Below are 20,740 nucleotides of genomic sequence, written 5' to 3'. Positions count from 1 at the left end.
GTTCTAATAGGTTTAATACACTTAAACAAACACGAATCAAGCATTGGAACCAACAATTCAACTAATTTCACCAAAATCATGAAATTTTCTCAAAACACCAACACAACCACAAATCTCCTCACAAATTCATAAGCCACAATTTCAGTTACACCAATTCGATTCCAATAGTTCAATAATCATCAACAACAACTAATGAACACAAATTCATGCACAATTCAACATCATAACCCCATTTCTCATCAAATTTGCTCAAGAACACAATTTACCCATATTTATTCATTTCATCATGTTAATTCACATACTAACACACAATTATCATACAAATCATGTTCTCAAACATAACAACAACAATCATGCACGAATTTACAACATTTTAGGTTCAATTCATCAATTTCACAAATGGGTAAAAAGGAAAATTATGAAATTATGAGTGAAGCCTAACCCTCTTACCTCTAGCACCAAGAATCTCTAACCCAAGCTTCAATTTAGCTCCTAGATGATGAATTCCTCTTCTAGCTCTAGCCTCCAACCCCTTTCTCTTATTCTTTCTCTTCAAACCTTTTCTTCTCTCTCTCTCTCTCTCTCTACCTCTATCTCTATCAATTGCAAATGTTGGTGAAAACCTATTTTCCCTAGTAACAAGAATATATATATATATATATATATATATATATATATATATATATATATATATATATATATGTCCTATGTAATTGGGCTTAACCCACAACACCTTAATGGGCCTAACCCATTTCTATTCCAACCCCAAAATGTTATTACTCATTTAACGGTAAAATGTAACACTAACGGTCACCTACCGGTAAATAAAATAAATTACCACATTCTCTAGTAACTTAGTAAAATAACCACTCTCACTAACCACTAAAAATAATCCTCAACCAAATTACAAAATTACCCCTACTCTCAAAATGACCAAAATGCTCCTAAGTCCAAAATGACTAAAATACCCTTTTAACACCGAATCCTACAATTTCCAACCAAAAATACACACAGAGGCAAATAATCACATAAGAGCACATATAACACACATGAATAAATAATAAAATAAATCTAGCGAAAATCGGGCTGTTACAATGAGTGCTAGTTTTTAGCAAATTAGAGTTAGGGTTACATGGTGATACTTTTAGCTGACCACTTTCTTTCAAAACTGTAATATTGTACTAGCTATATTTATCTATAAATTTAGTTTTTCATGTTTTCATTTATGTTTTATTTCATCTCCATCTTCGTGGTTCAGCTCACCATGAGCTAAACCCCTTCTTGTGGTTTAGACATGGTGAGATTATGATACTTTTTCTTAGGATTTATAAAGCTATGGTTTCGCGTTTCTTTCAAGCAAACTGATTTAACTCAAAATCTTTGAAAGTAAAACTTGATCTCTTCTGCTTTCAATGTTATAGTTCCCTAAGTCCGAAAGTGTATAAGAATAGAACATGTTTGTTTGATATGAGTTAGTCCATATGCATCAAGAGGTAAATGGATCAAGAGAGACTAATTTGCATGAGTACTAGATCTTGGAAAAGCCTGGAAGCACTGACATCTTACACTTGAGTGGGAAATATTGATGACCTAATCTAGCAACGTTGCATGTTTAACATGAAGGATGAGTGCACAACACTCCCGGTGGCCACGAGATTGCTAGAAAACCATAGAAAGCTATAGCTCTGTAGATCGCAGTAAAACTCAATCATAACTGAAGCTTTGTTTAAACCACACTTTTAACTTTGAGAATTTCTAAATCTTTTTAATTGTTTTCTCAAACCCTTGACTTTTATTTTATTGTTGCGACAAATGCTTTACTTTATTTTCTTGGAAACAAGTTTATTACTGGAAAGCTATAGAGTTATAGCTCCCTAGTCCATGTGGGATCAATATCATTTTATACTATAATGTGGACAATGTATACCTACACTAAGTCTTTCCATCTTAAAATACTCATAGTGTTTTGGGAGACACCACATCTCATCTTATGTTATTCTAAGCATATTTTTCAGTCATTTTAATTATGTTTTGATGCAAATAAGAGGAGTTTTAGAATGATTGCCTATGATTTACGAGATATTTTGTAATGTTTCCATTTCGAGTCATGCAATTCTAGTTTTCCCGAAACCAAGCAATTCTTAGGTGTTTTTAATGTAATTTAGTGCAAAATCATGTAAATCAGAAAAGCAAAGCATCTCACGAGGACTTGGGAAGACAAGTTGAGAAATTACAAAGTGGAGAAATTCTGTTACAAGTCTCAAGACAAGTTTCAAGGGAGAAAACACTCAAAAAGACCAAGAAAAATGGAAGAAATTCTCAAATCCAACAATTGAGTAACCTTCTCTTAAACAATGATCAACTTCTCTAAAACCCCTCTTTATCAACTCCTCTACAGACACATTAGCACTCCAACACTCAAGTTAGTATTTGAGAGAGATAGTTATGTGCGAAAAGTGGTAAAAGTGAAATGTACCTTGAGAGTGACACTGACTCACCCATATAGACGCGGAGAGCGTTAACGACTTCCATGAAATGCGACATCATCCTAGGGTGCCGTTTGAGATGACATGGAGGATGGAGATGAAGTTATGATACACTCTCGTGTGGTAATGCGCACAGGGCTTCGCATGCTCCTTCATCATCTCTTGCCTTGTTTGTCTTGGGTTTTAACTTATTGGACTTCTAATTGTCTGGAATAATATCCTTATTTATTTTGTCCTCTAATGATAACTTTATACCATTTTTATTTTATGAATGAACTTTGAGACACCAATGAATGAGAATCTAATTTTGTATTCTTGTGCTATGCTAAAAGCCATTGCAAGAATTTTTCGCATATAGAGGCGATCCTCAACAAGTTGATAAGCAATAAATTATGTGATTTTCTATTTATCATGGATTGAGCTTATAAATTTGAGGTTTAAACCTATTTTGGGGTCGCAACATCATGTTTTTTTGTTTTACCCTTTTTCGTTTTGACCAAAGGTGTAACAAAAAATGTTAAATGTTTATACACCCAATCCAACAAAAGAAAGTGATACTTTTAAGAAGTAATTTTTCAAGAGATTTACCAAATCCAACAAAGCAACCAATAATTGGCATTTTTGCTTTGTTTATTTACAATTCTGATCGAGAATTAACAATAGACGTTGATACCTCAACCATCGAATTCGAATCCTTTTTATTACAATTACAAACATCCTATTCAACACTTCCGTTACAACAGTACGGAAATTCATTCCCGTTTATATGAGATATCCAAACCAAACAAAACCGTAGCGTAACAACGTTGTTTTCTTACTTACTTCAAATGCCAGAGAAGAACCAACACAGAACAAGCACATTATAAAACACACACACTTCACTCTTTTTCCACTCTCTTTCTTTCTCTCCTCTTTCCCCTCCTTCATTCTCCCCCAACAACTTACACAGTTAACTCCGGTTTTCAAGTTTTCTCAAACCGGTTCATTTCGGTTTGGTTCAGTTGAACGATGGAACAAACCACGTTCGAGTCGATTCAATTCAACGAAGAAATTCAAGGAATCATGGCTCCGGCGACGGAAACAGCGAACTCTTTCACCGCACTTCTTGAACTTCCACCGACGCAGGTTGTTGAGCTTCTTCACTCGTCGGAGATTACCGGAAAACCGCCGAAACCCTATCCACTGACTTGCAACACCGGTAATTTAACTTTCCCTTCCAACGCCGCGTTGGTTGAACGCGCCGCGAGATTCTCCGTTTTCGCCGGAGAAAATTCCACAAACTCGCCGAGCTTGCCGCAGGTGAAGGATGAGCTACAGGAGACTGAAGAAGGTGGATGTGTCTCTGATCCAACGGTCGAAAACACGAATTCCAAGAGTGCGAAGAGGAAGGAACGAGAAAAGAAGGTTCATCAATCATCATTAACGAACTCAATTGAAAAATTAGGGTTTTCTGAATTTCTTACTAATTTGAGGGAATTCTCATGTTCTGTGAAACGCAGGTGAAATTGTCGTCTAAGAAGAGTAAGAGTATCGCCGCCGACGAGAATTCCGGCAACGGCGATGAGCTTCCGTACGTTCACGTTCGAGTTCGACGAGGTCAAGCTACTGATAGCCATAGCTTAGCAGAAAGGGTAAACTCTTTAATTAATCACTAATTCACTTCTTTAATCACATTTATTTATCATAAAGTTTTCTTCATTTTTTAAAGTTTAATAATTTATACATGCATATGAAAGTTTTGCACATGTATCCAATAATCCAATAATATAGTTAAAATTAAATAATATTTGAGTTTAACGGTGGTGCATTGACGGTTTAAAACAACTTTACATGCACAACCGATCAAAATATTTTAAATTGTTAAGTAAATTAAAAATATTAATTGATACTGTGGTTCTAGACCATCAACCCACCACTGTTAAATTTATAACTTTTTATAACTTGTTAATTAATTAATGTAATAATATATCATCGGATACATATATGTATGTGTAAAACTTTTGCACATGAATGTATATAAATTACACTAACTCATTTTTTAATTAAAAAATTAGTAATATTTTTTCATTTTAATTTGATTGTGTTGTAGGCTAGGAGAGAGAAGATAAATGCTCGAATGAAACTGTTGCAAGAGCTGGTCCCAGGTTGCAACAAGGTTTGGTCCTTTTCATTCCTTTTTAAGATGTTAATCTTCATTTACTATAATTAATTAATTGTGTACTTTATTTAATAATCATGATTATGCCATGATTTAGTCTAAATTGTCTCCTAAAAGTACTATTGTGTCTTTGGATTATGGGGTTTAAGTGATTATGCCATGTCATTATCACCTTTTCACCAAAAATTAAAGTACATGCTTTTCCACCAAGAAAAGTGCTCTACAGCACCCACCGCAACATGGGCATTTTTGTAATTTTCTGCCTCACATCACACACACTGTGTTTTTACACACTTTAGTGTTTAAACCATTAAATAAACCACAAAGTTTTTTAGATATATGTGAAAATTATCAAAGAAATTATACATAAGAAGGGAAATAGTATTGGTTACCTCTTACAAAGTTACAAGTTAGTGGCTAATACACCCAAAAAGTACTTTTATTTACTAATCCTACAATCCTCCTAAACAGATTTTATTCCTCTAACATTTTACTCTAAAAGTGGAAGATGCTCAAAACATTTACAAAAATTGATATCAAGATAAAAACGTTACATAAAAGTAAGTAATATAGTGATTCTTTTTGGCCATAAATTAATCCATTGTTTTATGAAAAAGGACAGAGAAAAATATACGTCATGGTTTGTAGTACAGGATAATTAAGGTAATCCCCTCTTGTTCCTTTCTTTGGCTTTCTGACTTATTGGAGAGACAGAGAGGTGGGTGTGGGCGTGTGGGGTGTGAAAGGGAATTATTCTAGCTGGACTCTGGCTTTAACAATTGGAAGTGTGTTGATACATGTATTCATGGGTCCCCTAAGGAAGTGAAATACTAATCCATCTTTGGGAAGGTGATGGTTACCATCAACACTTTGTTTGGTATCTATCAATCATTTATGGGATAATGAATATAGGGTGGGAAAAGAAACCATAACTTTTAGAAGGCAATATCTACCAAACAATAAACCTAACTGGGTTTCAGCATTTCAACATTTTACATATTTTAATTAATTTTGCCTAAACTTTAGTTATATACACACCTCAATAATTATTTCCTTAATTTAAAGTTTATGCTACATTGTTTTTTTTTTCTTTCTTCTTTGGTGGTCTCAGGGTTATTACAATAATTTTATTTTCAAGTAAGGCTTTTGAGTGTTTGTGGGGCTCTCCACACATACAACTTCACCTGTTAATAAATCATGCTTGATTTGATTACTCTACCAAAATTTTGCAATCTAAATGACTTTCCAGCATCATTTGTTGTTGAATCTTCAAAACTGAAATTTGAGTTTTGTTTTAGCTTTCGATAAATATAGTTTGTCAATTGTCAATATCAGGATCCAATCATGTAAATAATGAAAATGGGGGGGTGTTACCAATACGGGTAAAATAATCTGATTGAAAGCCATTATAAGTATGTTCGACCACGACTTGATTCAAACTATCATAGATTTTTCTATGTTAAATTAAGAAACCTTAAACACGGCCCTTCTTTAGATTGTATTTATATACATTTTCTAACAGAAGAGCTAATCTAGTAAGTCAAAGATAGATGACATGATAAAATTTCCTTTACAGATATCAGGAACAGCATTGGTTTTGGATAAAATCATCAACCATGTGCAATCTCTACAGAATGAAGTGGAGGTCAGATTTTATATAACTGACATTCTAGGCAATTGTTTAGACAAAAGAATATAAGCATGAAGTTGTTTGCAGCAATCTGATTTCTGTTTATATCATCAACCTGTAGATAGTGCTTAAGAACTTTAAAAATTAGTGGCTGCTGTTCCTTTCTTCCCCGTATTTATCTGATCCTTCAAAAGTGCTTAGAACATTTTTGCACTCATGTAAACAAATAAAACAGTTCTTACTTATAAGCATTAAAGCAGTTAGCTTTGCCCTGTTATTCTATGTGACATTATAAACTGCAAATTTTTCTACAAAAGTGGCTTTGACTCCGATCGTCACATTGCCTAATTTGGACTTCAGGCTTGAAATTTCATGCTTCTAGACTTCTGCATTGTTTGGTTGTTCGTATCCTTGAAAGTTAGAAAATAATATAAATGGTATTTGCACTGTGAAGATATCTAAAACAAAATTGAAAATATTTCATAGGATCTTTCTGTTGGAACACATTGCAGGAACATTTGAGTTACTTCTTAAATGTGATTTCGATCTCATTGGTTTCTCTGTTTTGCAGATTTTATCAATGAAACTGGCAGCAGTTAACCCAATAATTGATTTCAACCTTGACAGCATATTGGCTGCAGAAGTAAGTATTATTTTTTCTCTTTTATTGAAAAAAGGAATTTATTTATTTGTCTTTGGTTGGGCAGTAATCTGAACTACATGTACTTTTCTGGCTTGGCTCAAAATATTTGAGGAATAATACATGTCATCACCTTCTTGACATTTTAATTTTTAGTTCGAATTTATCGAGGCCTATCTACAGTTGTGCGTATGAGTAGTCCTGATTTAGTTTTATTAGACTACTTTCTGAAATTCTTCTAAGTTTCCACATTGGTTAGAGTTATTCATCAAATTTGTTTTTACTTGGCCATCTAATTGAGTTTAACTATTGTATACGTTCATGCTCTAACACTGAAATGATGAACATGAAAATGGGGAGAGAGAGAGAGAGAGAGATGGCTTATAGTCACCGTCATTCATTCCACTCTGTAGGCTGTCATGATAGACAAACTAAGAACAATGTAAATACTTTTTTTCTTGAGGGAAACAATGTAATAGAGTACTTAACAGGAATCAACAATATGAAAACATAAATGCTTGCACTTGATTGCTTAGATCATCCTAACTAGTGGTTATAAATTCTTGTGTAATCTTCATCTTTGTTACATTTTAGTTACCAAGGTCTGGGGCTGGTATATGGAATAGAAAAGGGTGTTTTGATGCGATGTGTATGATTTTGTGGATGAACAAATAAAGCCAATTCAGCCTTCTCCATTTAATTTCAGATATTATTTTAATTTCCTTCTGCTAATAAAAATTCATTGTGACATTGTAGGGAATGTCTCTCATGGACAGTAACTTCCCTAACGCAGTTTCACCCGCTGTGTGGCCAGAAATCCCACACAATGGAAACAGACAGCAATTTCAGCAATCGTGGCAATCTGATGCATTCCACCAACCACTTTGGGGGAGAGAAGAAAACAACCCTAATTTCATGACCCCAGAAAACTCACTTCTAAGTTATGACTCATCGGCAAATTCAGGTAGATTAGAGTTAATCTTCTATTTGTCTAATTTAATCACATCATGGTTGCTATTTCCTTTGGCATCGAGCTTTCATAAGACAAGGATTGGAGTGTGATGTGAGGGATAAACAAATTGAAAGGCATAAAGAAATCCGAGAGACATGCTAATAAGTAATTGGCATTCAATCAACTTATTGTTGAAAGTTTTAAAATTGATTGAAAGGGATTATTTCATTCAAAAGTACAAAGATATTAATATGTCCTTAAGATAAGGAGCTGATGAATCTGAATTTAACAACTCTAATAATTTGCATACAGTATCTCTGCACTCAAATCAGATGAAGATGGAGCTATGAAGGGGTACAGAAGCAGTGGTAATAGTAGCAATTAGTCTAGTAGTGTATATAACAAATATAGTTTTAGAAATTAGCCTTGATTTGAGCAGGCACAACATTCAGCAGGATTTCATTGTCCTCTGTTTGTCAGAGTCGGTTGGAAAACCTGGATTTTATTCAGCCAACAGGCTAGCAAGGAAGAAGAATTCGTATGATATTTATTATATATTAATTAATATCAGTATGTATACTAACTATAGGGGTCATTCAGTCTTAGGTGATTGATTGATTCAGATTGTAAAATCATTGAACGGACTGTTATTGAACTATCATTGAAGTTTGTTGCTTTGTTCACTAAATGCTACTTCTGAATATTTTCAATGGCTAGATTTCATATATTATGACAAATATCATGATTATATGATTTTTTTTTCAGTAAGTTTTACATTTTTGTTAAAAATCGATCATTTTTGATCCCCACCACAACAGTACAAAACCCACGCTGAATAGTTGCTGGCCTTGGATTGCCTTGACCATGCAATGATTTTGGTTGTTTAATTTGCGAGAGAAATGTGATTATTTAGCTAAATGATTCATTTAAGTGCATCCTTTGCAAGACATAATCTAAACTTATCATGATTCCTAAGGAATGACAAAGACTATATTAGTTGTTCGTAAAATAAGGTGCAAGGTGATCCAAATCAAGCTTTTAGCTGTGATCAGAAAGGAGTAGAATTTGCAAATCATGTAAACTAATTGACATAAATACGAAAATATTCTTACAACAAACGCAAGTAGTTTTCTACTGAATCATTGCATGTGTACTTCATGACACTTAAAATGAAAATGCATATCAAGGTGCAAGACAAAACACCAACTATGAACAAAAATAACACTTAAAATCTTTCTTTTAACCAAGAGCCTATTGAAAAACAGCAAAACAAGGCACTTCATTACTCTCCTTCGATAACAATAAGAAGAAGGGGATGAAACACCCCAAAATCCAGCATAACAACAGAAAGAACAAGCAATCAATACATGGAAATGGATTTTCTTCATTTCTTAATCTCATGTTTTTACTGTCTTTCACATATCGGACAACTTTTTCCTCCTATTTTACATATTAAAAACTTCTTCCACCTCTTTTTTCTCCTATTTTACATGTAAATTCAGGTGGTAAGATGGTTTCATAAAATAAACAATTGTGACAAAACAAACACAAAATCAAAATCCCAGAAACCCCATCAAGTAGGAACAACAAACATAGGAACTTTGAAATTGGGCAAAGTGGTCCATGGTTACCTTATTAAGCACTTTTTTATTGGATCTATTGAAGGTAATGTACACCTAGAAACTTCTATGTTAAACATGTACTTATAGAGACGGTAGCATCTCTTCAGCTAAAGCTGTTTTTGATAGGATTCATGTCAAAGATATTGTAGCATGGACAACAATGATTGAAGAACTTGGCACCAACAGTTTTGCTTTTGAAGCCTTAAATTAGTTTTATTTAATGATTGAGCAAAGTGTGAATCCGAATTCCATCACATTGTTGAACTTACTGTCTGCTTGCAGCCACTCTGGTCTTGTTAGTGAAATCTGCAAAACTTATTATTCTATGAAATGGGTTTCTGGTCTTGAACCATGTTTGGATCACCATACTTGTATCATCAATCTTTTTAGTCGATGCGCCATGCTTAAAGAGGCGTTGGTCGGTCGTAATATTGAAAATGAAAGTTCTACCTGATAACAGAATTTGGGGTGCTCTTTTAGTCTTCAAGATTTTATGGAAATAATTTTTTTTTAGAATATGTAGCACAAAGATTTGTGGAGGTGATGTGAATTTCTAGGTTTTCTTTTTTTTGACAATTTATATTAAAAAACAATAACTGTGTCAAGATTTCAAAAGATAAACGATTGAAATGGGAAAAATGTAACGGACAAGAACGTTAACTGAAACTAAGTTACGAGACGAGTGGTGTAATTTAATAAACAATAATTTCAAATGATTTGTCATCATTAAGGAAATATTTCGTAGATATTTAGTGCATTTGAAGAGAGGGATCGAAAATCATCTTTTGTACAAGTTTCTGTTATGTTAGAGCAAGAAGGCACATTTTTATCGTCTTCGACTCATCTTTAGAATCTCAAGTGAGTTATGTGATTGAGATGTATTTTATGATAAATAAACTCTTTGGATGACTTAAGTGCAGGAAGATCCATAAGATCATGGAATCTTGAACCCGGTTTGTTGAAAACTTTTGCTTGGACTGCTGATTTCAATCCTCACACCATGCAGCATACCTATGCTCAAAGATGGATATGCATCCGTGGTCTTACCCATGAGTATTCGCGGTCCACAACTTTGTTTGAGATTGCAGGGGCATTAGACACTTCTTTGACTTTTGATAAGGCCACTAAGAATAGGACTTTCGGTCACTTCGCTAGGGTACTAGTAGAGGTTGATTTGAATTATGTTTTACATGAATGAATCCTTGTTGAAAAGGGATGGTTATGATTTTTACGTCAATGTTGAGTATGAGAAGCTTCCCCCTTTTTGCTACTAATGTCAGATAATCAGGCACATTATTAAAATCTGCAAGTATCAGATTCCAAAAGCTTCTACGAGTTCAGTAGTTGTTCAGAAACAACATGTGGCTAAGCCTATTGCATCAAATGTTGAAGCTGAGAAGGTTGTTGAGGTCACGCCTTTAAGTCCAATTCCAAACATTGTGGCAGGTAAAATTGTTATAGAAGAGGATCCTCTTCTTGTTGATATATTAAGGTCCAAGGACATGGCAGCTACTAGTTATGTAGGAGATATCTTTCTTTACTAAGGTGATAGAGATATCTCACATCGTTGTTAGTGCAATTCCTGTGCAACTAAGGCAGGTGGAAGACAACTTAGCTCAAGCTGAGAAACAAGTGGAGGATCATCAAAATAACAAATTCCCTAACATGCATATCAGTGGCCCACGGAGTGATGCAGTGACAGATTTAGATTATATCGAAGAAGATCACATAAATTCCAACGTCGATCATGACTTAGTTGTTTTTCTGCAGTCGTTTTGGAAGACAAAGATGACGGTGCTAGTGTGCCTCGGGTTCATACCGACGGGGAAGAGAGAGAGTGAGAGGAGAGAGACAACAATTATTTAAAAATACGTTCTGCTGTTGTGGAAGAGCCTTTCATTGAGGTAGTGTTCAAGAAAAACAAGAAGCAAAGGGGTTTTCCGGTTCATTTTACCGGCACTAAGGGCAAGATTTCATATTGATTTGAGTTTGACTTCTCTCTTTGGTTATTTTTCTTTTGTTGTTATGTTTATTTTAACTTGGTTTTTTTTCTCTTTCTTTCTTGTTTATCTTTTATCGTTTGAGAAGAATTTGGGTTTTTTCTCTTTTTTTTTTGTTATCTTTTATCTCTTTCTTATACGTATTTAGGGTGTTGTAGTAGGTTCTCCTTTTGCGCCTCCTTTGCTTATAAAAAAAGGGTTAATAATATTTTACCCCCTGTAATATATGTTATTTGCAGTTTATCCCCCGTAAAAAAAAATATGACGTCCTTGTAATTTGAAGATTCTTTGGTTTGGACCTTCATGACATCAAATTACAAAATTTATGGTACTTTCACCGCCTATAATTTGAGCAAAATTCGATTTACACCCTACCATATCATCGATTTTATACAGTCAAAATTCATGAATGTCTAAAACCTAATAATCTTCAAAATACATTTTTACTAAACGAACTAGGTCTAATCAAATTAGAGTAGGAGGAGTGGCCTAACTTATTGCCACACCGGATATAATTTTAAATTTTGATCCAAATTGATACCAAGCTACCAAAAATAATATTAATATTGATTGATTGATATTCCCCCTAAAAAAATTATTAATATTGATAATTGATACAAGTTCATGAAATAAGGAGGGAAGGGGTTTATAAAAGGAGGAGTTATGGGGAAAAAAAAAAAATCATAAATTGTTATCTAAATTTTCCATACAATATTCAAAAACACATCCAAACGTAGTTAACCTTACACATTATCATCCACCAAAGTTGTTTCAATTCCAAATCAATGTTTCTCGCAAGACATGTCTTCCCTTCAAACTCGCGCACTCTCAGCACCTTCACCACTCACATTCAACTACAACAACCACTTCTTCAAATGGCCCTTCATGGCTTTAACATGAAGTTCGAAAACTACAACGCAATCTTAAACGAATGCGTGAATAAAAGAGCATTCAGAGAAGGTCAGAGAGTTCATGCCCACATGATCAAAACACGGTATCTTCCTTCAGTGTTCTTAAGGACAAGGTTGATTGTATTGTACACTAAATGCGACTCTTTGGGTGATGCTCGCAATGTGTTCGATGAAATGCCTGAACGGAATGTTGTGTCGTGGACTGCTATGATTTCCGCTTATTCTCAAAGAGGGTATGCCTCTCAAGCTTTGAATCTTTTTTTGCAGATGTTAAAATCAGGTATATGTATACTTGAGCCCTGTTTGGATAAACAACTTAATTAAACGCTTATAACATAAACGTTTATGATACAAAGTACTTATTTATAAACTATTTTTATAAGAAAAGATAAATTGAAGTGCAATCGTTTTCATATAAACTAGAAGCTCTTTTGATAAGCTATCATGGATAGCTTATGAAATAAGCCGTTGTTGACATGTTAGAAACTGTTTCTATATGCTTTTTCAAAGTGTCTCACAATTGTTTGTGTCAGTAGATAAGGTCAAATTATCCAATCCAAACAGGCCATATGTTTGCACAACTACATCAAAATGGGTAGTTGTTAATTTAGGACACATTGCATATGATTATCAAAATGTAAATGTTGGTTTCCTTTTTCAGAGATTTGTATGCGAAATAAAAGTTGTTCTTCAAATTTTCTTTACAAATATTTGAAAAATTATAATAAAGTGAAAACGAAATAAGTACCACTGTTGTAATTGTTAGTAAAATGAAAACTAGGAGTAAAAACTAAAATGGTTTTTCAAATCAAACAAATCTCGCAAATGAAGTGATTGTGAAACTAATCTAGATTTGGTCCTGTACTTTGCTTTATCAAGAGTGGCTTTGTATGTGGGAGTAGACGTTTTGTCACTTATTACCCCAAAATCAATAATATGGAATTCTATGTCAATGGTCTTTTCAAAAATAGAGTTGACCGCCAATACTTGTGTTGACTTGACCTTCATTGAATATGAAAGACCTGTTGATCTTGAAATAAGCATGGTGAAGATGCCAAAAGTTGAAAATTTGAATTTTCTTTTGTGAGTGTGTCCACTTTGGAATCTTTATTTTTATGTCATTATTTTGTCAATGGTTTCCGAGTGTTGACGGTAACTATGCCTTCTCACAGGTACTGAACCTAATGAGTTCACTTTTGCAACGGTGCTTACTTCATGTACTAGTTCTCTGGGTTTCATTTTGGGGAGGCAAATCCACTCTCTTATCATAAAATTAAATTATGAAGATCATGTTTTTGTTGGCAGCTCGCTCCTTGACATGTATGCCAAAGATGGTAAAATTCATGAAGCTCGAACAGTGTTTGAATGCTTGCCAGAAAGAGATGTAGTTTCTTGTACTGCTATAATCTCTGGATATGCTCAACTTGGTCTAGATGAAGAGGCATTGGAGTTATTTCGCCGTTTGCAAGGGGAAGGAATGAAATCAAATTATGTTACTTATACTGGTGTTTTAACTGCACTTTCTGGGCTTGCTGCTCTAGATCTCGGAAAACAAGTGCACAACCATGTTCTTCGCTCTGAAATTCCCTCATTCGTGGTTCTCCAAAACTCATTGATTGACATGTACTCAAAATGTGGAAATCTCACTTACTCAAGAAGGATATTTGACACCATGTATGAGAGAACTGTTATCTCTTGGAATGCAATGCTTGTTGGGTATAGCAAACATGGAGAGGGAAGGGAAGTGCTTAAGCTTTTTACTTTAATGAGAGAAGAAACCAAAGTCAAACCCGACAGTGTCACTATTTTGGCTGTTTTATCTGGCTGCAGTCATGGAGGACTGGAAGACAAGGGATTGAATATTTTTCATGATATGAGCAGTGGAAAAATTGGAGTTGAGCCAAAGATGGAGCACTATGGGTGTGTTGTTGATTTGCTTGGTCGTTCTGGTCGAGTAGAAGAAGCTTTTGAGTTCATTAAAAAGATGCCTTTTGAACCAACAGCTGCTATATGGGGTTCCCTTTTAGGTGCTTGCAGGGTTCACTCAAATGTTGACATTGGTGAATTTGCGGGTCAACGACTTCTCGAAATTGAGCCCGGAAATGCTGGAAATTATGTTATTCTGTCTAATTTATATGCTTCAGCAGGAAGATGGGAAGATGTGTCATCACTAAGGGACCTCATGTTGAAGAAGACAGTAACAAAAGAGCCTGGAAGAAGCTGGATTGAGTTTGATCAAGTACTTCATACATTCCATGCAAGTGATCGCTCACATCCAAGGAGAGAGGAGATATGTATGAAAGTTAAGGAATTATCAACTAGTTTTAAAGAGGTTGGTTATGTTCCTGATTTGAGTTGTGTTTTACATGATGTGGATGAGGAGCAGAAGGAGAAGATACTTCTAGGCCACAGTGAAAAATTGGCTTTGTCTTTTGGTCTAATTGCTACTCCTGCAAGTGTGCCAATACGCGTCGTAAAAAATCTCCGTGTTTGTGTTGATTGCCATAATTTTGCTAAATATATCTCAAAAGTTTATTGCAGAGAAGTGTCTTTGCGGGACAAAAATAGGTTTCATCGAATTGTGGGAGGAAAATGTTCGTGTGGAGATTATTGGTGAGAAGACCCTGATAGAGAGCACTCAATGACTAGGTTCTTGGTATTGTGCAATTTATGAGGGGGAAACAGAGGAAGGTAGTTGAAAAAGGAAACACTGGCCTACCAAAAGTGGGATGTAAGTTATGAGAAGATTCAAAATGGCATGACAATTGGGTCATAAAGAATTAAAATTCAGAACTTATCTTCACCCAAAATCAGGGAATTGAAAAATTACACCTTAGGTGCAGGAATATTCAGAATTCCTTGAACTTCTTCCCTTAGCCTCAATAACCTCGACCTTGACTTCTTATGTCTTATCTGCCTTGGGTCTGCCCATTGCTCTATTTGCAATGTTTATGGCTTTTCCTTCATAGCTGATAGATTTTTCATCTTCAGGGCTTCACCTATCATCCTTGCATGTTGAAGAACTCATTTTGAATGTCATATTTTGATTTTGTTATGTGGTTTTTATTCGGAAGCTGCAACGGTAAGCGATTATGTGATGGTTATAACTTGTGGTACTGTTAGGATGTTCTGCACATGGATTTTCTTTACTGGGTATTTTCCTTGTAAAACTTGTAATGTTGCTTATGTTACAGTTTTTTGGCTCAAATTTAAGTATTTGAATTTTGGAGATGTGGGTGTCATCTGTGTCTGTTACACATAATGTTCAAAGTAAACCACAATCTTTTGAGCCTGTCTTAGTCTCTCGCAAACAATGTTCTCCATATCTTTTTTCTCACGCATTAAATTCTTCATGTTAGTTATCTCCCATATCCTCTTCTCTTTCCTTCTGTTTCATTTTTATGATTCTTCATTTCAAATTTGATAAGTGCTCCACTTGTTTCACGGTGCGATGTGTGGTCTGTTTTTTTCTGATGAAATTTGATGCATTATACTTATAGAGGCTTCATTTATGCTGTAAATGGATTCAATGACGATGGGTAATCTGTACTGAACTTTCTGTGACAGTGTTTGAAGTTTATTAATTGTAGTTAAGTAGAGCTGCCTCTTGATAGCTTTGATCTCCAAAAATGTTTTTGAACGAAAGAAATTTCTTCCGCATTCCTCAGTTTCAGATTTTACTCAAGACAAGAAATGGATGATTCCTCGAGCTTTATCCCTGAAGTTTCCTTCCCTTTATGAAAATATCATGCAGGTCACTATCCCTTTGTTTCAGGAGGATGTTCAATTAGTTTTAGATCCTTCTTATCTGGGTATCTTGTCCTTTAAATAAGCTTTTCATTTCTTGCATCCTTTGCAGATTCCTATATCCTGGTTTAAGTTGATTTGGTCTCTTATCATTAATCCATCGAGATTATTCCTAGTCTGAAGAATTTTCCATGATAAATTGCCAACTGATCATAACCCCAGAAAGAGAAGGATGTGTTACAGTCTCTGTTTGTAGTCTTTGCGGTCTGCGGAACAGCAGCTGAAATGAAACCATTTCTGACCTTTACTTGCAATACCCTTTTGCTCAAGCAATTTGGGATTGGCTGAGCTTTATTATTAATATTAACATTGATTTATCTGATTTTGCATCTGTATTCTCTATTTGTAACAGGACTTGGAGCTCTCAAATGCCCTTCTGGCTGTATTCATTCACACCTTTTGGTTTGTTTGGTGTTGTTCCAACTCAAGCAAATTTGACAATCAGAATTTCGATTGGAAGTCAGCCATTAACATGATTGTAGCATCTACTTCTGTGCTTTAACGGTCATATGTCCATTTTAAAGCTCTTCTGTGTACTCGGACTGTCGGAAATATTAACAAAGCTTCTTATATCATTCAAGTTGACCGGATCGCTCCACCCTGTAGTTGGATAAATGTAATGCAAAAGGAGCTGCTGATTCTCTCTTAGTCATGCAGAAGGAGGTCATATTTTCAGAGATAAAAGTGAAGCGATTCTTTGATTGTTTTGCCTCTTATTACAGCATCTCAAATTTTGATGAGAACATTAAACAAGAAAGGAAACATAGAGGACTTACAAGGCCTTATGTTGAAATATTTTTTATTTAGTATTATTTTATTTTCTTGTTTAAGAGTCGTTATATTACTCCTAAAATAAAGGAGCTGACTTTGTATTTTCTCTCCTATAAAAGGAGCCCTTTTTTCTTCATAATAATAAAACAGACAATTATCACCCATATGTTTTTCTACATGGTATCGAGAGCTCTGTTAGGGTTAGGGTTTTTCTGACGACCCGTTCTTTCTTTCGACCCGACCGATCCAAACTATGGTGGACCCTACACAAACACCACCACCCCCTCCCGGAGGTCGCGGCGGAGGCACTAACAACAATTCTGGCCGCGGTGCCAACGTCAATTCCGGCGGTGGAGTCAATTCCGGCAGCGGCGCCAACGTCAATTCCGGCAGAGGAATTGAATTTCAGATGCCTGAAATGCCAAGTTTCATGACAAACAACAATTTTAACGGTGGATTAGGTTATGGCAGAGGTGATCCCAACAACAACCTTTTTGGGTCTGGTTATGGCTACCCACTTGATGGTGGTTACAATAACTCAGGAGGTGGAGGTCAAAATAACTCTCTTCAAGTTAATGTTCAGAAACTGGATGGCTCAAACTACGCTGAATGGTCCCAAACTGTTCGACTTATTCTAGATGGCAAAGGGAAGTTGGGTTTTCTGACAGGTGATGTTCCGGTGCCTGCAACAACACATCCTAATTACAGGTTCTGGAAATCTGAAAACTCTTCTATTATTGCCTGGCTTATTAATACTATGGAGGTAGGTATGAGAAAAACATACATGTATCTGCCTACAGCGAAAGATGTTTGGGATGCTGTAAAACTATCTTACTCTGATATTAAAAGTTTCTCTCAAATTTATGATCTAAAATCAAAGTTATGGAATTTAAAGCAGGATGACAGGGATGTCACTACCTACTATAATGAATTGATGGCCCTTTGGCAAGAGTTGGATCAGTGCTATGATTATAACTGGTGGTGCACTGAAGACAGTGTTCAGTTTACTAAGACGCAAGAGAACGACCGTGTCTTTATTTTTCTTGCTGGTCTCAACAAAGAACTCGATGAAGTAAGAGGTAGAATTCTTGGAAATAATCCGCTGCCAACTATCCGAGAAACTTTTTCAGAAATCAGAAGGGAGGAGGCTAGACAAAGAGTGATGATGGGAAAGTCAAACTCAGCAACTGATGGTTCAGCCCTTGTCACAAACAACTTCAACAAAGACAGCAAGAAATATGTTAAGAAAGATGGTAAACCTTGGTGTGATCACTGCGAACGTTATTATCACACGCGTGAGACTTGCTGGAAAATTCATGGAAGGCCTCCTAATTGGAAAAAGAAGGGTGAGGGTCGTGCACTTCAAGCAACTTCTGATCAAAAGCAACAATCTTCCCCAAATGCATTTCCATTCACTAAGGAACAGCTAGACCAAATGTACAAACTCCTCGAGTCTCAAACACCTTCGTGCTCCATAGCCCAGAAAGGTAAATTCCCAAAATCAGCCCATCTTAGTGTCATTCCTACTCGTACATGGATCGTTGATTCTGGAGCCACCGATCATATGACCGGTGAATCCAGTTTATTTTCTTCATACAAACCATGTGCAGGAAATTTCAAAATAAAACTAGCTGATGGCTCTCTTTCAGCCGTGGCAGGAAAAGGTTCTATTGTTTTGTCTCCCTTACTAACCATCCAAGATGTGTTACATGTCCCAAATTTGTCTTGCAACTTATTATCTGTCAGTACGCTAATCACAAATAAAAGCTGTCAAGTTAATTTCTTTGATACTCATTGTGTATTTCAGGATTTGATCTCGGGGAGGGTGATTGGCACTGCTGAGCAAAGTGGTGGACTCTACTACTTGGAAGATGAACCAAAAACCAGACATCAATCTGGACCAATAAGTTTTTCTTCCGTTAAATCTTTTTTTGTTTCAAATAATAAGGATGACATTATGTTGTGGCATTTAAGGTTAGGCCACCCTAGTTTTAAGTATTTAAGTTTATTGTTTCCTAAACTTTTTGTTGAGCAAGACATTTCTTCACTTCAATGTGAGGTTTGTGAGTTTGCTAAACATCATCGAAGTTCTTTTCCAATTCAATCTTATAAACCTTCAAAACCTTTTTCAATGATTCATAGTGATGTTTGGGGGCCTAATCGAACAAGTACTTTATCCAACAAAAAATGGTTTATCACTTTTACAGATGATCATACTAGACTTTGTTGGGTATACTTGTTGAAAGAAAAATCTGAGGTAGGTCAAATAGTTCAAAACTTTTGTAAATTGGTGCAGACACAGTTTAATACCCAAATACAAGTGTTTAGAACTGACAATGGTACTGAATTTTTTAATAAAATTGTTGGAAATTTTTTCCTTAAAAATGGAATTGTGCATCAAAGTTCATGTGTTAACTCACCCCAACAAAATGGGATTGCAGAGAGAAAAAACCGGCACCTTCTTGAAGTTGCACGAGCACTACTTTTCTCTACCAATGTCCCTAAATATTTATGGGGTGAGGCTGTCTTGACGGCTGCACATTTAATAAACCGTATGCCATCCCGTGTTTTGAAATTTCAAACTCCTTTGCAAAGTTTCTTGAAATATTTTCCAATTGCTTCAGTTCTATCTGATTTACCACTTAAAATATTTGGATGCACAACTTTTGTTCACGAACACAAGCATCTTGGTAAACTTGAACCCCGTGCAATCAAATGTGTTTTTATTGGGTATTCATCTTCTCAAAAAGGTTATAAATGTTTTGATCCTAATACAAAGAAAATATTTGTAACAATGGATGTTACTTTTTTTGAAAACAAACCTTTTTTTGGTAATGATCATCTTCAAGGGGGGAAAACAAATGAAGATTCTCCTGAATTGTTTGAAAACTTAATTATCTCAGAAGATGTGTATACATCACATAATTCTGTTCCTACATCTGCACCTAAAGAAAATGCCTTGGAAAAATTAGATGAACCTACTCCTTCCATGAGTAAGGATCAATCAGAATTTGAGGCAACAAATCAAAACAAAGATCAAACAAATAGTTTTTCTGAAATTAATCAAAATGCACCAGATAAAGATCCTTATAATGAAACAGAAAAAAGATTTGTGGAAGGAAATCCAATTTGGAAAGGCAAAATTTATGCAAGAAGAAACAATGATCAAGTAGTAGAAGACCCTGTTCCTCAGCTGAGCCAAGAATCTGAACCGAGTGAAAGTCAACAAATTCAGACAGGTAAATCTCTCCTTGATCCTAATTCTCTATATACCGACCTTGATGTCCCCATAGAACTTAGGAAACAATATACTGATCTTAATGTTCCCATAGCCTTTAGGAAGCCAGGTAGGACATGTACTAGGCACCCCTTGTCTAACTTTGTTTCATATTCAAACTTGTCTCCCTCTTTTGCTGCATTTACTTCTAATCTATCTAGTGTCAAAATTCCTAAGAATGTACAGGAGGCTCTAGAAATTCCAAAGTGGAAGGAAGCTGTTTTTGAGGAGATGAAAGCTCTTGAAAAGAATAAAACTTGGAATGCCACAACTCTGCCAGCAGGTAAAAGAACTGTGGGATGTAAGTGGGTGTTCACAATAAAGTACAATTCTGATGGATCAATCGGAAGGTACAAAGCTCGATTGGTTGCAAAAGGATTCACACAGACCTATGGCATAGATTACTCAGAGACCTTTGCTCCTGTTGCAAAGCTTAACATAATCAGAATACTCTTATCCCTTGCTGCTAACTTAGACTGGCCTCTC

The 20,740-nt window shown here is 35.3% G+C and overlaps 2 protein-coding genes across 2 annotated transcripts; both read left to right on the top strand.

Annotated features, from left to right (window-relative positions):
• Positions 1 to 3,339: 3,339 nt before the first annotated feature.
• On the top strand, positions 3,340 to 8,576 carry LOC146955125 (transcription factor bHLH48-like). The gene is made up of 7 exons (XM_085720183.1): positions 3,340 to 3,890; positions 3,986 to 4,117; positions 4,576 to 4,641; positions 6,221 to 6,289; positions 6,846 to 6,917; positions 7,671 to 7,878; positions 8,179 to 8,576. Exons 1-7 carry the CDS (start codon positions 3,495 to 3,497, stop codon positions 8,214 to 8,216), a joined length of 981 nt encoding a protein of 326 aa, XP_085576309.1. The 5' UTR covers positions 3,340 to 3,494; the 3' UTR covers positions 8,217 to 8,576.
• A 3,512-nt stretch (positions 8,577 to 12,088) lies between these two features.
• LOC146955124 (Pentatricopeptide repeat (PPR) superfamily protein) lies at positions 12,089 to 15,016 on the top strand. Its single transcript, XM_085720171.1, has 2 exons — positions 12,089 to 12,679; positions 13,572 to 15,016. Exons 1-2 carry the CDS (start codon positions 12,274 to 12,276, stop codon positions 15,014 to 15,016), a joined length of 1,851 nt encoding a protein of 616 aa, XP_085576297.1. The 5' UTR covers positions 12,089 to 12,273.
• The last annotated feature ends 5,724 nt before the right edge of the window (positions 15,017 to 20,740 follow it).

The sequence above is a fragment of the Medicago sativa genome, chromosome 1 (genome assembly GCF_051527215.1).
Source record: "Medicago sativa cultivar Bolivia chromosome 1, Bolivia_mono, whole genome shotgun sequence".
Taxonomy (NCBI): domain Eukaryota; kingdom Viridiplantae; phylum Streptophyta; class Magnoliopsida; order Fabales; family Fabaceae; genus Medicago; species Medicago sativa.
The sequence above is the reverse complement of the archived record's forward strand: the minus strand, read 5'-3'. Positions and strand labels throughout refer to the sequence as shown.

Excerpts from the sequence above, each read along its gene's own strand:
- LOC146955124 (XM_085720171.1), top strand. The coding sequence starts at position 12,274 with ATGTTTCTCGCAAGACATGTCTTCCCTTCAAACTCGCGCACTCTCAGC. Across the intron at positions 12,680-13,571 it reads TTTGCAGATGTTAAAATCAG|GTACTGAACCTAATGAGTTC; the intron begins GTATATGTATAC and ends GCCTTCTCACAG.
- LOC146955125 (XM_085720183.1), top strand. The coding sequence starts at position 3,495 with ATGGAACAAACCACGTTCGAGTCGATTCAATTCAACGAAGAAATTCAA. Across the intron at positions 4,642-6,220 it reads TGGTCCCAGGTTGCAACAAG|ATATCAGGAACAGCATTGGT; the intron begins GTTTGGTCCTTT and ends TTTCCTTTACAG. Across the intron at positions 7,879-8,178 it reads TGACTCATCGGCAAATTCAG|TATCTCTGCACTCAAATCAG; the intron begins GTAGATTAGAGT and ends ATTTGCATACAG.